Source organism: Papio anubis, chromosome 5, assembly GCF_008728515.1.
Source record: "Papio anubis isolate 15944 chromosome 5, Panubis1.0, whole genome shotgun sequence".
Classification (NCBI taxonomy): Eukaryota; Metazoa; Chordata; class Mammalia; order Primates; family Cercopithecidae; genus Papio; species Papio anubis.
In genome coordinates, this window is record NC_044980.1 from 34,499,693 (window position 1) to 34,516,622 (window position 16,930).

The 16,930-nt window shown below is 38.4% G+C and overlaps 1 protein-coding gene across 5 annotated transcripts in view; it reads left to right on the forward strand.

Moving 5' to 3' along the window:
- Positions 1 to 16,930, forward strand: part of SPEF2 (sperm flagellar 2) — a 203,019-nt gene that overhangs the window by 104,422 nt on the left and 81,667 nt on the right. For all 5 annotated transcript variants that reach the window (XM_017959489.3, XM_017959487.3, XM_017959490.3 and 2 more), the window contains one exon: positions 12,467 to 12,615. In XM_017959489.3, the coding sequence (XP_017814978.2) occupies positions 12,467 to 12,615 (149 nt within the window). The remainder of the gene's footprint in view (positions 1 to 12,466; positions 12,616 to 16,930) is intronic.

The window sequence follows — 16,930 nt, forward strand, 5'->3', positions numbered from 1 at the left end:
AACAGGCATATGCCACCACACCTGGCTAATTTTTATTTTTATTTTTTTTGTAGAGATGGGGTTTCAGCATGTTGCCCAAGCTGGCCTCAAACTCCTGGGCTCAAGCAGTCTCCCTGCCTCAGCCTTCCAAAGTGCCGGGATTACAGGCCTGAGCCATCACACCTGACCAATTTTAAGTTTTTATAGAGTTATTTATTGTAAAGAATTTTGTTAAGAACAGTTTTTCTGAAGACCATATTTTCACTCAAAACTCATTCCTGAATTTCCTTAGTTTTCTAATTTAGTAGGCCAACTTTAATGTCCATTGAAATGAAATAAAACTTCCAGTTAAAAAAAAAAAGTCCTCCACAACTTAACATAGCAGTGGGGGTGAAACTTTTATTATACCAATAATAACCTGGTATTATATTTTCTGAAGGAATATTATGCCCACTACATCATTCAGTGGCCCCTGTATGAAATCCTAGGTGATAAATTTTGTCCAGAATCAAGGGACAGGAAAATGTCTCTTCCTCTGGGTGACTAGATAACGGGCACCTCTAAATGAGAGCATTTTCCTTTGTGTTTTGGCCGAGTAGAAGTTCAGAAAAAAACTCATGGCTCAGGTTTAGTATCTATGCAAAGACCTAGATCTCCATGTGTGCCTTCTAATTCCTCTCCTGATTTTGAACTTCTACTTTAAGTTATATTTTTCCTGGCCCTAGTTTCATTTATGTTCTTTTTTCTATTTTACTTTATTTCTGTGAAATAGGGGGATATAATTTCTAAAGTAATTGATAGTTGGTGAAAGAAAATCCAAGGCTCTAAAATACTTATCAGTTAGATTCATATCAAAGCTGCTGTAGCAACCAATTAACTAAAGATTGAAACGCAGTTATGGATGCATGCAATTTACTTCTTCCAGGTTCATTCAAGTGGCATTGTCATGAAGTACGTGTCTTTTTAAAATTGTTCATCACAAATTGCCAGTACTGTTGCAGTCCAAGAGTGTGTAATGTTCAAAATATAACGTGCTAAAATAGACGTTTGGACATTTAAATATATATAACCATGATTCTCACAGAGAATCTCACCCTTCTCTAATTATATAATATGATGGGTTTATATAACTAGAGCTAACAGGTGAGTTAACACTGAGATAAAAGTTTTAGTTAAAATTTTAAGGACTATAATTTATGCTTGGCTCTCACTTGTTTACTAATAGAATAATTTTCATATTTTACATTACTCATCCCTTTTTTCTCATCAGGATCAAAAAAGCAAATGAAACATCATTATAGAATCATCAAAAATAGAAATTAAAAAGACTTGTGTATATTAGGTACCAAAGCATCAAATTAGACATAGTTAACACATGCTCTAAGAGCATCCTTAATAAAAGTATACAGACTCCAAACAATTCATAAGCAAACACAAGTTCAACAGCAAAATACATACATTGGAGGCATGTAGCTAGCTCAAATTAACTACAAAGACTTCCAAATATTTTTTGCTTTTATTTTACTATTCTATTGCATTAAATAATATTTGAAATAGGTGAACTCTCAAGATTTAGACATTTTTATGTTACATATAAATAATGTGGTTTTGGACGTCCTTCCTGTGGAAGAAATGATTTTATTTCTTAATATTTCAAATTAATACCATTGCAGGTGAACACCATTAATTGTTCATCTGTTTATTTCACAGGCCATTTGATACCAATTATATTTAAAGTGCCTCTTAGTTGAGGAACCATCTATTTTTTTCCTTTCTTCAAACTTATTATTTCCTGCTGTCGATGTCTTTGATTCATTTATATTCTTCTCTGCATAGTAGATCAATCTCTACCCTTCTCCCTCCCAAATCTTGACACTGAGATGTCATTAACAATGGTATTTAGAGTGTTCTTAAAAAATATTTCACCTCCTTTTGAACCCATTTGCCACTGTTCCATTATGTTTCTTCATTAAACAATGGCTTTTCAAACATATAGCCTTACCCAGGAGAGATGTTAATTAGGAGCCAAATGAAGAAAGTTCTCAATAATCAACTAAATTCAGAAAATGCCAAGTTACATCAAGTTAAAATGTTTTTAATTACAGGATTTTTTTTTTCTATTACAATGTGCATTTCAAAGGGAGCAGGAGACACCATATGTAAGATCCCAGGGCATTCTGGCTGCAGAATTCTTCTCCCTTGGAGGAATATCTGTTGGGATCAGAGTTCTCCGGAACAAACACTTGGAAATAATGCCATCTTTAGTTCTGATGCTTTGCCACATGTATTAGTGTTAGTATTGTTCCAGTGTTTGCCTTCTGATTTGTCTTACAGGGTCAATTATTGTAGGTGCTACCAAGCCACTTAAAATAATAAATTTAGTATCAATGTTATAAGCATTAATGTCATAGGACTTTTCCTTAGTTCACCTAAAGACGGGGTTCTTGTCCATCCCATGGCCATGAAAATTTAGGCTCACAAACGGTTTGAAGGGTGAGTAAAACAGGGTTTTATTGGGTGAAAAGGGAAAAAAAGAGGGAAACAGGGACTCTCGCAAGGTCAGAGTCCCTCCACTGGAGCCCTTCCTACCTGGCAGTTTGAATCCCTGTTTCCACACAGGAAAAGGAGGGGCCAGGCTCCTCCCCACCACAAATGGTGTGAACTTCCCAAGTCTCCACTTTAGTGGGCAGGCTGGTTGGAGTTTCTCCAGGGACCCCCTGCTACCTGGCTGTCTCATTCCCCTCTCTAAAGAAGTACATCTATCTAACTATTTGTTGTTAGATTAAGGATAAGGACAAAGACCGATCTTAACTGCTTCCTGCTGACAGGGGTCGCTGTTTTGGGGAAATGGCAATCAGAGCTCCCTCAGAGGCCTATTTAAAGGTTCCCAGCAGAAGGGGCCATTGTCAGATGCTCCACTTGCTTGACTATTTACAGTTTGATGGCCTGAAAGCAAGAGCAGACAAATGGAGTTATTAGAAAACATGTATCGAAAGGAAACAAGGGGAGGGATAAGGACAGCTCAAAAATTCTGAAGCCTTTTACCAGTTTGCACAGGGAGAGGGAGGCCAAACCCCAGCTGGTTAAAAAAGCTCTACTCTTTTGCTGGCATGTCAGGCTTCTGGGTTCCCTTCCCCTGAGCCCAATCCTAAGCCAACTAGTTTAAGGCTTGGGAAATAAACTCTTTCATGTTTGTAGGATGCATCTGAGGGGAGTGTCCCATAGTACGGAGATACAATTACCTGTGAAGAGAGGGCAGAGGAGGAGAAAGAAAAAAGTAACACCTTTTCAAGGAGTCCCAGAGGGTCAGGATGCATTTGAAAGGGATACAGAATGAAGATGAATGGTCACCCATCTAGAAAGAGGGGAGCAGGCATCCCTGGTTTCTGTCTCTTCCTAGCAAATAACCAGGGTACATGAGGGAGAGGGAAGCATGTCCACTTTCCCTCTTCCATACTTGCATCTGAGTGATTTTGGCAGGTCCCGCCATGAGTGCCAAAGCACCTTACACCCATGAAGCAGGGAGGGCCTAGAGAATAGGAATTATCTGCTCTTACCCATGTATGCCTTATCTCCCCTGCTGCCAGTAGCCTTGGAGTTTCCTAGATATCATTTATGTCATGGATACTAACTTGACCTTTATCCATGAAACAGGAAGCTTGGGGTTGACTTAATCGGCAGGAATCAGCCACTCTCAGCTTTGCTGTGCCTTTTAACCTCTGTTGTCATTTGCCCCTGAATTCCCTAGATCCAGTTTTCCTTCCTAGGGCTTTGACCCAAAGCTTGGAATTGAGTTTGGTACAAAAATATGCCTCAAGGAGTTGCATGGACTCCTTATCATAAGCCGAATGCTAAGGTGACACTGTGGAACGGAGTCCTCCTCCAACAAGGAAGAGGAAAAAATGTCTTGTGACACACCCAGATAACAAGTAGCTATAGTTATGCTTGCTAGGATTTGGGTGCATGGTGCTTGGGTTTGGTTAGCTGCCTTGGTCTTACTTTCCCAAAAAGGAAACCTCCGAGTGATGGGCATCCTATTTATTCCCATCACCTCACAGGATTTGCAGGATAATTGCTTAGAACTAGAATATCCGTTCAGATTTTTATATTACTCATTCCTTTTGTTCTTTGTGACCCGGAGCCAGAAATTGCTGGTTGGTTCACAGGAGTAAGCAGGGTTAGTCTAAAATGTAGGTGAAAACTTAAAAACAACTAATGACTTTTGAATTTAACGACAAATGTATAAGTTTTGAAACATGATTTATCTCTCTCCCGTCCTCATTTTTGTTAAAAAGTCATCACAGGACTGAATGGTTTGCAAAATAGATTTTAGTCTTATACTTGGCCTGATTATTTGCATAAAGTGCAGCAATAATAATTATTTCTGTATAGGCCTTTTGGATTGGTTTTGATGGAAGTCTGTTCCATAAGGAATCTCACATGAGACCTTTTTAAAGCCAAGCCCAACCATGGGTTTGTATCCTCAAATACCTGTGAGGTGGGTGGCCGTCTTTTCTTATGGTCCCAAGATAAACTTGGAGCTCCTGAACCTGTTAGAAAGTGGCAATAGTGACTTTTTTTTTTTTTTTTTTTTTTTTTTTTGAGATGGAGTCTAGCTCTGTCACCTAGGCTGGGATGCAGTAGTGCAATCTTGGCTCACTGCAAGCTCTGCCTCCTGAGTTCAAGCAATTCTCCTGCCTCAGCCTCCCAAGTAGCTGAGATTACAGGCACATGCCACCACAGCCAGCTAATTTTTGTATTTTTAATAGAGACAGGGTTTCACTGTATTGGCCAGGCTGGTCTCAAACTACTGACCTTATGGTCCACCCACCTCAGCCTCCCAAAGTGCTGGGATTACAAGTGTGAGCCACCACACCCGGCCAGAAAGTGATATTCTTTACTGACCACAGGTCAGGAACCCTGTACAGGGACTGCATAGATGAAGGTATGAGGCCAGTTTCCCCTCCGGGCTTTTATTGGCTCTGCAAGTAGAGATTTACTCCTTAAAGGGAAGCATACCCTTCCAGTCAAAGCTTTGGTGAAATAACCTCTTTCTCCAATTGTGTCCTGTTGTAAAAGAAAAATGGATTTTTATTGCACTGATGCAAACAACTATATTGCCATAAGAATACTCACAGATAGGTTCTAAATTCTGGAGGAACCAGGCAGAAAGAAACAAACGTGCTCCAAATTTTGATCACAGGAGTATACCTTGCTTATTCCTTAATTATTAAAGGCCATAAATAGCTCAAAATAAGTTTCCTTGACTCTGAGAAACAAAATAAGGATCAGCAATATTCCAAGCAAAAGTCAAAAAGGTTGCTTCAGCTTTCTGAGTTCAGTCCATTTAGTTCTTGCTTCACTTGATATTTATGAACATTTCAGCTGTTCATGAGTTCTGTACATTTTTTTATTCCAGTGTCAGAGTCTCCAAAGTGATCAGAAACCAGTGTTTGAGAGCATCTGTTAAAGTTCTATAGCTCATTATAAACCATCTTTGAAAAGGATTAAAACAGGACAATTGTCTGTGGATAGCAAAATGTCCAGGGTAGTTACAGTTAGAAATATGATTGACAAAGAAGTTTGGTTTTCTCCATGGTTTTCAATAACTTAATGTAACAACCTTAATTATGATTGATAGCATAAACTTAGACATTAGAATTTTAGAAATTTTATACAATTTTGGAACATATATTAGCATTATTCACCAAGATATAACCTAAAGAAACTTGAGCATCATTTTGGCAATCTGACATACCTAAACCTGTCAAACAATCCTGTTTACTTCTCTTTTCTGGACACTTCAGGGGCCCTCTGAAGTATTCAAAAAGCCAGGTGCCAGTGAAGATAATTTTGATACTGAAGTTTGATTTTGGGAAGCCTTTTAAATATGTGTGAAGCACTTGATATTATTAAATAGAATTCCATATTACCATAAACTATTTATTTTGCCAAAATGATGACTCAGAAATTTTAAAGAGGCACAAACCTTTTATATCCCTTTACAAATTTTACCAAAGAACAGATTAATGCCTTAGGAAAACCTTGTTATGCTTTTATTTCAGTGCTCAATTTACAGGAAAACCGTATAATACCCTTTTTGGAATTTAGTCAATATGTTCACATAGAGAACCTTTTCTGCAAGATTACTTTCCACAATTATTGTACCACTTCTTTGAACCTTCAGCTTTTTCCTAATTTAACTCAATACAATCCTGTAACCCTAGGCAAAGTTTTACATTTCCATGCCTTCTTATAACCTTTTACTAAAAAACACATTTTACTGTTCTTACACACCTTGCATGTAAATCTATTTCTAATAGTTTCAATTAACTCCTATGAATTTTAACTTTAAGGTAAAGCTTGGTGAGTTGCTTTAATTGTGTGCTAAGTGTAGCCAAGGTTTGCCTTCTTAATTAAGGGTGTGGTTAGTTCCATATGTGCCCAGACCTTACCAATTGTGAAGTCGCATGTCAACAAATAGTTCTCAAAACCCAAAAAGCAGTTTGTAACCTTAAAACACTTAGCAAACCTTGCATCTGACCTGGATTTTACCAATAGTCTTTCAGGCTGTTTTTACTTCTTAAAGATTAAAGTCACATAAACTGAAAGGTACCACAGCTTTTAACTTCCCTTAAAAAATGTATTTGATCCAAGTGCTTGTCTTTCTTTAGGTCAAATTAATTAGAGCTCTTTTCACATACATCACACACAGTACATACATAGACAGGCAGAAGAAAATCCAGTTGCTGGGTGGGGTCCTTTAAGAGACAGAGATAGTAAAACGTGCAGACATTGAACCAGAGAGGGCTCATCCCCTAATGCAGTATTGCTAAACAAAGCCTTGCCAAGTGGTTATGCCCCCAGGATGTAAAGCAAGACGGAGGCTTTCAGCACAAGCCATACAGACATGCAAAGCACACCAGATTGGCCACAGCCCAAGACTAGCCCCAGTCCAAGACTAGCCCCACAAATCCTTTTTCAGAATTAGAGCTTTACAGAAAATATGAACAGTATTAGTTGAGGGGCCTGGCCTAGTAAAGGTGGGGGAAACTTTAAAGGTTAACTGCTGACAGGATGGAGAAGAGGAAAGAAAAAAAAAACAGTTTAAAAATGTCTAGGAAAGAGCCTCTTACTCTTATGCAAGTTGTTCCTCCACCAGGGTGATGCGTTCAATTACTGTCCAATGGAGTAAAACCCTTTGGCTGGGGAAGGGGAAGACTGTGGTGGCTTGTGGCTGGGAACCAGCCATCCAGCTGGTCAGGACCCTGGGAATGCGTCCCAGTCCTGACATGGGGCAGGGAGCATCGGGGAGCTGATGTTTATCCATCTATCCAGTAAAAAAAAGGAAAAGGCCATGAAAAGACCTGGGATTCATGGGGGTTGGGGGCTTGGTTTCCCCCACCCTCAGAAGTGCAAGGATGAAAAGGCTTAGAAGCAACAGTGAGCGGTTTTGAGTCCCCATTTCACTCACTGCTTTTCAAGTCCCACGTTGGGTGCCAAAAATGTTGCAAGACTTTTCCTTAGTTCAGCTAAAGATGGGGTTCTTGTCTGCCCACAGCCATGAAAATTTAGGCTCACAGATGGTTTAAAGGGTGAGTACAGCAAGGTTTTACTTGGTTAAAACAGAAAAAGGGGGAAACAGGAACTATTGCAGGGCCAGAGTCCCTCTGCTAGAGTACCTCCTGCCTGGCAGTTTGAATCCCAGATTCCACACAGGAAAAAGAGGGACCAGGCTCCTCCACACCACAGATGGCATGAGCTTCCCAAGTCTCCACCCCAGTAAGCAGGCTGGTCCAGGGATCCCCTCCCACCTGGCTGTCTCATTAATGCCATTTAATTTGAAGGATCTGGAAGAACAGAGGAAAAAAGACAAAAGTGAAAGGAAATTGAAATAACTAGATCATCTATGAGAGCAGAGACTCTTAAAGTATGGTTTTGGGACCAGCAGTATCTGCATCTGCATAACCTGGAAAATTGTTAGAAATATAGATACTAAATCTGAAACTCCAGGAGTGGCACCCAGCTGTTTTGTGTTTTAACAAGCCCACTAGAGGATTCTGATGATCATTAACATTTGAGAACTACTTTACTGGAGCCCAAGGCTTACTGCTCTATTGTAGCCACTGGAAAATCAGAAACATTCAATGATTTCTGGTATATTATTTATAATATACCTCTTCCTTCAAATATTGAAGTTAGATTACAATAAAAAACATGTTTATAATAACGCTGTTGAAATACAAATAAAAATCCAAAGCCCGTAAATGAGGAAATTAGCACATTCAGCTCAAAGACACAATGCTTATTGTGATGACTCATTAATCAGAACAACCTGACAAACAAGGTGATGAAGGAAGTATGATGCGTTTAAGTTTTAACAGGATTAATTTCTAAAATAGATTGTTATCACCTGAGACCTTTAACAGAGGACAATATGTGGCACAATATGCAAAGTCATCATAGATTTATAGCAAATGCAAAATACATTGGGTTTCATTGGAAGGTTGATGCCACACATACAAAAGCTGGCAATTTATGATTGATCATGGTTCTGGTAGCAAAATTCAACCATAGTCATCTTTTATAATACAATTTATAAGCACAATAATAAACTACCTCTTATAGAGTACCTTTTATGCACCAGGCACTACACAAGATAATTTACATATACGATCTCATTAAGTTCTCACAATCATCTATGAAGTAGAAATGATCATTTTACCATGTCAAAGATGAGGAAATTGACAGTCAAAATGAATAAAAAAGTGTTTTGTTAAGAACTGTTAACCTATAAGGAGAAAACAAAAAAGAGCTTCTTCACTCTTTGGAGAATATTATCTACCCTCCCACATTAATTTGCACACTAAATTGCTCATAACTTCCCTGGATTTTGCCTCAATAATGTTACAATTGTTTAAATAAATTAAATAAATACTATTTATGCTCTTAAACACGAGTCTTTTAATGAATCTGTTTATCAGACTGTAGTTTAAAAAATTTTACCAGAAATTTACCAAAAAGAAAATTGGTATGCAAAATAAATAAAATAATCTTAAAATCAACGAGCCAAGTAAATAGTAGTATAAGAACTTCTCTGAGTTTGCAGACTTCTAAGTATGAATCAAAAGAACATTTATCAATATGAAATACATCAATAGACACTAAAAGGCAATGAGGTATGACAATCAAAAGCATGGAGTCTATAGCCACCCTGCCTAGACTGAAATTCTAGCTCTGCCATTTACCATATATGGGTTATCTCTGGCAAGTTACTGTACCTCAATATGCCTCAATTTCCTCATCTGTGAAATGGAGTAATAGGAGTATCTACTCATGTGGCTATTATAAAGAATAAGTAAATGTGCAAAAAAGTAAATAGTACAGGATCTGGCCCAGAATAAACTGTAAATAAATATGGACTATTATTATTGGCCCCAGACCAAGTTACTAAAGACAGTGGGCAGAAAGGGGAATCCTTTGCAAAGCTGACCTGGAGAGTTCCCTCTTGTCATTGATTATAAAGATGCTAAAATTAGGTTTTATAAGTAACCCCGGGTAACCAGTCTCATTACTTTATAGTCATCCACATTCTGTGTCTCCAGCTCTACACAGAGTAACAGCATAAATTTTAGGACAGTAAGCAGAGAAAGTTTTCCTTCCATGAGCTTTTTCAGAATAGTTTTTCAACAGTGAGTTCTGAGAACACATGCTCAGTCTCTGGCTCCTTGCTCAGTCTCTGGCTCCTTGCTTAACACTGGACCTCTTCTCTTCCTGGTCATGTTGCTTCAGTCTGGTCCATTTCTGAACTAAAATTTTCATCTTATCTAATACACTCTAAATCTCCACTTTGATTGCCATTGTTGGCAGCCCAGGCAGCCATTAGCACTGTTAACAAAAAGATAGTTTTTGCTGAACATGGTTGACCCCCAAAGCAATAAGAAAGCCATCACTGTTAATTGATCTGGTTTCTATCTAGTGAAGCTGTTAATTAAATTAAGTCCTAGAGGACATATTTTGCAACAGAAAAGTAAAAATAATGCCTTTCTTAAAAGAAAACAGCAACAACAAAAAAACACATAAAGCGGACTTTCCCTATCTTTTCCTCCCTCCTACAATTCTCACCTCCCAATCCTTTCACCTCCCTGAGGAAGGCCAATTTAATTTGAAAGTGTTTGGTAATGCCCTCCCATCAATTGAACCTCTTATCTTAAAATTAACTATTTACTTTCTTAGTTGTAAATTTTGGTTCCAGCTCTTGACTTTTAATTACTCAGACCTTCACTGAGTTCCTATTATTATCTCTTTGCTCAAACCTACTGATCTGTCACTTTGTCTTTGATTGTTTCTTTATTTATAACATTGATTTTTAAAATCCAGTGTTCTAAAATTGAATTTCTCTTTTTACTGCATTTTATTTTTATTTATACTCATTGTAGTGCCGTGGGTTTCTGTGTGATACTACCAGGTTCTTACAACAAAAAAGTTGGTAATATGTACCTTTACCATATGCTAATCCATAGATTATTTTCCAAACCGTTCATCCATGAGCATGAGGAATAGTTATACTGAGGACTCAATGATCCAACTCTACAAGTGAAAGCAAACATCTTATTAGAAAATGAAGCCTTCATATGGTTGCATGGAGGATACTTAAAAAGTAATGCTGCTTGTTACATTTAAGATGCTGATAAAGATTTTGTTCAAAAGTGAATATTCATTAACGCATAGATACATTTTTATTTGTTCAAATATTTTGCCCTTCAGCATTTTCATTGTTAAAAGTTACACAAAAGTTGTATAGCATCAAAGCACAATAGTCCAGAAATATTCCCTGACTCTGTCAGTTTTCACTGGATGATCATGATGTTTAAGAAAAGAAAAAGAAACTCATTCCAGTCTCTAATTTATCATTACAAAATTCTTCTTCTTAGGAATTTTGCTTAGAGAAATTCATTTTAAATTGGTAATAGAGTTATCATTTGTACTTCACCAGAGATTCAGGTCAAAGGAAAATCATTATATAGAAAAATATAGCAAATTGTGAAAATTGTCAGTTACTATCTAAACAAAGACTTTCTTAAATTTTTCTAAATTTTATATAATTTAGATATAACTTCAGATCTACAGATAATAGATAATGTTTTTAAATATATAAGTGGAGATCACCTAAACTGCCCACAAGATATAATTAACAATTTCTCCTCTACTTATAATCCACTTATTTTTAACTAACATAAAAGTGGAAGACGTATTTGTTTTTCTTTTTTTTTTTTTTTTTTTTTTTTTGAGACGGAGTCTCGCTCTGTCGCCCAGGCTGGAGTGCAGTGGCCGGATCTCAGCTCACTGCAAGCTCCACCTCCTGGGTTTATGCCATTCTCCTGCCTCAGCCTCCCGAGTAGCTGGGACTACAGGCGCCCGCCACCTCGCCCGGCTAAGTTTTTTTTGTTTTTCTAAACAGCATTGTAATTAAATAATACTCATTAAAGAAATATATTTTGGAGGAAGAAAGTGCTCCTAGTTCTACAGGTATCTGTAAACTGCATCTAAAAATTTCAATAATTAATCTAAAGGTAAGTGGAATTTTAAATGGAGTGAATTTCCAAACTGTAATAACTTGATCTTTTCAGGGAATATTAGTGCTCTCTGAGTTAAGGACCAAGATTGTTCATACCATAGGGTACCACTTAACAGATCTAGATTCCCTCTTGATGTTATCAGGGAAAGTGAAGTGAATGTCCTTTTCGGATTCTGAACTGAAAATTAGACCTCCTCTTTCTTGTTTTCTTCCCAAGCATCCCCCGCTTTCCTCCCCTCGCCTCCCCTTCCTTTCCTTCCCTTTCTTTTCCTTTCTCTTTCTCTCATGCCTTGATTCTGCCAGGCTTATGGCACAGCAACTACCTTCATCTTTATTCCATAACAGTAGCAAGAAATATAGTTTCCCCACAGAAACCCTGTGTCATGTGCAGAGAATGTTCAGGGGCTACAACAGCTCCTCTTCTCCTCCCCTGCATCCCTCAGCTACTCCAGCTGACTCTTTTAATATCCTCCTTTCTCTCTGCCCTCTTACCTGGTCTCCAAGGGATACCAAGAGCACCACTCATGTTCTAGCTACCTTCTTTCTCATTCAGTGTGGAGAGTTTAATTTGCCAGTTTTTGAAATAGTAAGTGAAATACACTTTGTTCTACAGTCTAAACTTTATAAAAGTCACATGTTCATTATGAAAGCAAGAACAGAGATGAAAATAAAATATCAAATATATTAGCCACTTAGGTTGGATTGCTTTAAGACATTTACTATTATTAATATTATTGGTTAATTTGGGGGCTGTGGAGAATAAGAATTTTTTGTAAGACTCCTCAAAAAAAGCTTAAAAAGTAGTTAATGAATCACCTGAAGTCCATGGCAATTATAGATGTATTCCTCCACCAGAATTCTGTCCCATTCATTTACTTATATTGGAATAATTTGATATGCATGTTTAAGGTTCCCCTAAAGGAAAATCATCAGGAGGAAAAGTACCAGTAAAGAAATCACCTGCTGACTCTACAGACACATCACCTGTTGCAATAGTGCCGCAGCCACCTAAGCCAGGATCAGAAGAATGGGTCTATGTGAATGAACCAGTTCCTGAGGTATGGCCATTTAGAATCAAGCTGGTAGAATTCATTCTTTCTCCTGCATATAGTAAGATTCATGCTGTCATCTGCAACATCCTGAAGGTCTTTTACAGCACATAATATATATTTACCCATCAAAAAGCTGAGATTTTTTTTTAGAGACTACTCAATGACCCATATCTCATCCTTTCTCCTACTTGAGTTTCTGAGTCATGCTTTGAACTGCTATTGAGTGCTAAAATCGGGGGAACAAATGGGTTCTGTGAGGAACAATTTTCTTCTCAGGAACACACAGAGATGCAGATTCCTGGAAGAATGACTTCCCCAGAACACATATCCAGCAAATTTCTAGCCTTCTATTCATGTTTTAATACCCCCATCATAATGCTTTTAAAAGAAGTTTAATCTTTGACTTTTTAGAAGTAGAAGAATATTTTTGAAGCTAACTAAACCCATAAAAGAACAGACAGCTATCTGACTTGGGAACGTTAATGGGTGTGCTGGTGTAAGGCAAGGAGATGTCCCAGGGTAGCGCTGGAAGCTCCGCCCAGCTCAACTAGCAAGGCCCGGTTGCCATCTACCATTTTTGGTTGCTTTAACAGATGAATTCTCAGAAAGTCCACAGAATAGTCCTTCCTTTAAAACTTTTTAAACAGCAAAGAGCTTTTTAAAAGACAAGGTCTCCTTCTCCCTCATTCCAGTCCCCAATGATCTCTTACTCTGATGAACTCAGCAGCGACCATCTGTGCCAGGCATTTGAGACCCAATTATGAAATGCAGCAATTGTGGTGTTGCTGTTATTATTGAGCTTTCCTAGGGATATGTCTTCTCTCCCAATTAAATTATAAACTCTTTGGCGAGGGTAGGAACATGGAATAATTCACTGTATTCAACACAAACACAGTACAGAGTATGTAACTTGATAGGTTTCTAATTGATTAATTAGCATTGAGAGTGACATTAGAACAGAAAATATTTAAAATTGAGAATACTAAATGATGTAATTATGAAGGTATGTAATTGACCTCACTCAGCCAAACAGAAGCTACTTTAATATATATTAATATTAATATATATGTAGGTTCAAAAAACTTACCATAGAAGCAAGATATAGAAGTGGGTGTTAGCAATGAGATAAAATTAAAATGATACAATATGGTAAGTGATGGGGAGTGTGGGGCAAAAACACCTAAATTCATTCCTTAACTCCAAAACTTGAAGCCCTTGAAAGAAATAAATCTATAGAGGACAAGAGAGAAATAAAAAACAGGAATTTTTTTAAAACAAAATTAACATTGAAATATGGCACCAGCTCCAAGTAGATCTTCTAGCACTCAGGATTTGATGGAAAACATGATAATTTGAGAAGAGTAGAATAAAAGACTATTTACAAATGTGTAGGCAATAAGTATGGCAGCCTACAAGGATTAGATTATTCCCTCCCCTCCAACAAGTGGCAGCTGGGGGTCACTAAGGCCCCTAGGCTGAGGAGGTGCAGAAAGGGAGTAGATCCTTGGGCCTCAAGAGAAATTCTGCACTTAGAGGGCCATCGGACAGGAGCTGTGGCTTTCCCCCAGAGGGAAGCAGTGTGACCCCACAAACAAGAGCAGAAAAATACTCTGGCCAAGAAGACGGACGGCCAGGGAGTTTCCTGAAGTAGCTTACATACATTAGCCTCCCCAGCCACTAAGCAACGTGAAGGAAACTGATGTGGAGGGACATGGAAGATGTGTAGCACTCACCTCTCATTTCCTAAGTAAGGTCAGGTAGCAAACACCTTTTGCTACAGCAAAACAGGCCCAGTCTAGTTCTTTTCCACTCTGGACTCCCCACATGTGAACTGCCGAGTTTACCTGCTGATATGGTTTGGCTTTGTCCCTACCCAAATCTCAACTTGAATTGTATCTCCCAGAATTCCCACATGTTGTGGGAGAGACTCAGGGGAGGTCATTGAATCATAGGGGCCAGTCTTTACCGTGCTGTTCTCGTGATAGTGAACAAGTCTCACGAGATCTGATGGGTTTAACAGGGGTTTCCGCGTTTGCTTCTTCCTCATTTTCTCTTGCCACTGCCATGTAAGAAGTACCTTTCACCTCCTGCCATGACTCTGAGGCCACCCCAGCCATGTGGAACTGGAAATCCAATTAAACCTCTTTTTCTTCCCAGTCTCAAGTATGTCTTTATCAGCTGCATGAAAACGGACTAATACACCTGTCAAGGAAGAGGAAGACAGATGCCCAGCTCAACTTGGATTTCAGTTAAACAACAAATTTAACTGAGAATCCTGTACTTTATCTGGTAACCCTGTTTCCAGACCTTCTGAGGGCCCCAGGTCAACCTTACTTCAGCAGACAAATGGAGGGAGAGAGATTGAAAAGAGAGGCTGCTTCCATACAGCATTCAGGTAGCAGCCAAATGTAAGAAAAACCTGGGATCTCTACCCTTTGCCAGCCACAAAGGAAGGTGCAGAGAGAACACAGAAGGCAGATAGAGTGAGAGGTCTTTGCTTCCATCCTGTGGAGTCACAAGAACAGACTCGCAAGGCTAGGACTCCATGAAAGAGGCAGCCATGCCTCTGGCCATGTGGCCCACTTAGTGCCCTCACTCACATTCAACCAACCTGTAGCAACAGTCCTCCCTGAAACTGAGCCCAGGGGCCACAGGGCCATGTGTGCTGGGTTTGGAAACCTGTCCTCCTTCAGGAGGCTGACAGACATAGGACTCTACTGCCAGACGTGTAACTCAGATTAAAGCAGAGCTTTTGATCAATTCTCTACTGGCCTTGCTGACAATTTCAACATTCAAAATATAGAGGGGTCTATGCTTCGAATTTAGTACTGACCAACAAATATGGACAGTTAGATAAATGGAAATGATCAATAATTTAGGAGAAAGTAGTAATAAAGGAGGTGTAATAGTAAAGGAAGGATCTGGCAGAACATAAGAAATATGTGCCCTAGTTATCAGGAAAGCATATTTCAAACCTATAATGAAATCATAACCAGCCTCTAAAGGGGAATAAGGCTCTAAGAGAAGTGGATGGGCTCAAATAAGAAGAAAATTTGCCCTTAAAATCCCAATTATGTACCAAAGAAACTAATGTGATCCCAGGGCATTTTACAGGGGAAAGGGGCGATAGTGGGGAGGTACTCAAAAAATTTGAGAAAATTATAAAAGGATAGGAATTTAGTGAGTGTCTAGCCCATCACAGGCACTCAAATGTTGAAAGAATACAGTCAAGGGTATGTGTAGATGTCTCTGCCAAAATGCCAAAAATAAAAAGATTTTGTAGTTACATTGTCTAAGAAGATAATAGAAGACTGAAAATGGAAATCCAGCTTGGATAACCTGAAATCATCTTAAATGAGAAAAGAAATGAAGTCAAATTAATTAACGGTAGTAATAAGGTTTTGTGAGTCCCAAAGACTTGGTGGACCCTCTTTAAGAAAAGAAGCACAAAATTGCAGATACAGAATCAGTCATGAAGTGAATATTTATTTAGAACTGATTTGTATTCAGTTAATAAATATTTTTATAACTGGAAGAAACAGACAAGCACCACAAACACTTTTTAGGTGCCCAGTACCCCTCTGTTTTTCTTTATTTTTGCAGGTCTTTACATGTGAAAATGATTTTGTAAGCTCATTTTCCTACAGACAGAACAGAAAGATAATTGAGGCTTCCCTCTAGCAAGGTTCGTTGGATTTTTTAGTGTTGATAGTTAGAATATTTTCTTTTAGCTTCATAACTCATTATGGAAGGAAATGTGACAGAGAGGAAGTCAAATTGGAAAAAGGCAGAAGACCTGACCAGTGGTACCTGAAGATGAATCTGTTGCTTGTGTGAGCAAATTACTACGCTCCTCTCAGGAACTTGGACAACGCCTATATAAAGTGAGGGTCTCTGAAACTTCAGAGAATACTGCCTTGGTTACTGAATTCCTACTATGATTTTGTGTTCTCTAACAAAGGGAAAACTATTTAATTGGAAAGTACAGCTCTGAGCACCTCATTACATCATGAAAATTCAAGTTCCCAGACCCCAGAAAAATTACATCTCAGGGGCTGGAAGAACCTACAGATATTACATTATCCACGACTCACAGAAGTCACAGAGGGTACAGGGGATTCCAGAAAACTAGACGCAGGCAAATGCCTAAGTACTTAAGAAAAGGCAGTGGGACTTAGTAACATACAGACCAATAATGTATACATTAATTATTGTTGTAATTTAAGAGCAAATTATTAAACACATTACTTTTGAGCACTAATAAAATATAAAGATGATCATTTGGAGCCTGCACAGCAAGAATAACTCCTGTTGAGCAGAC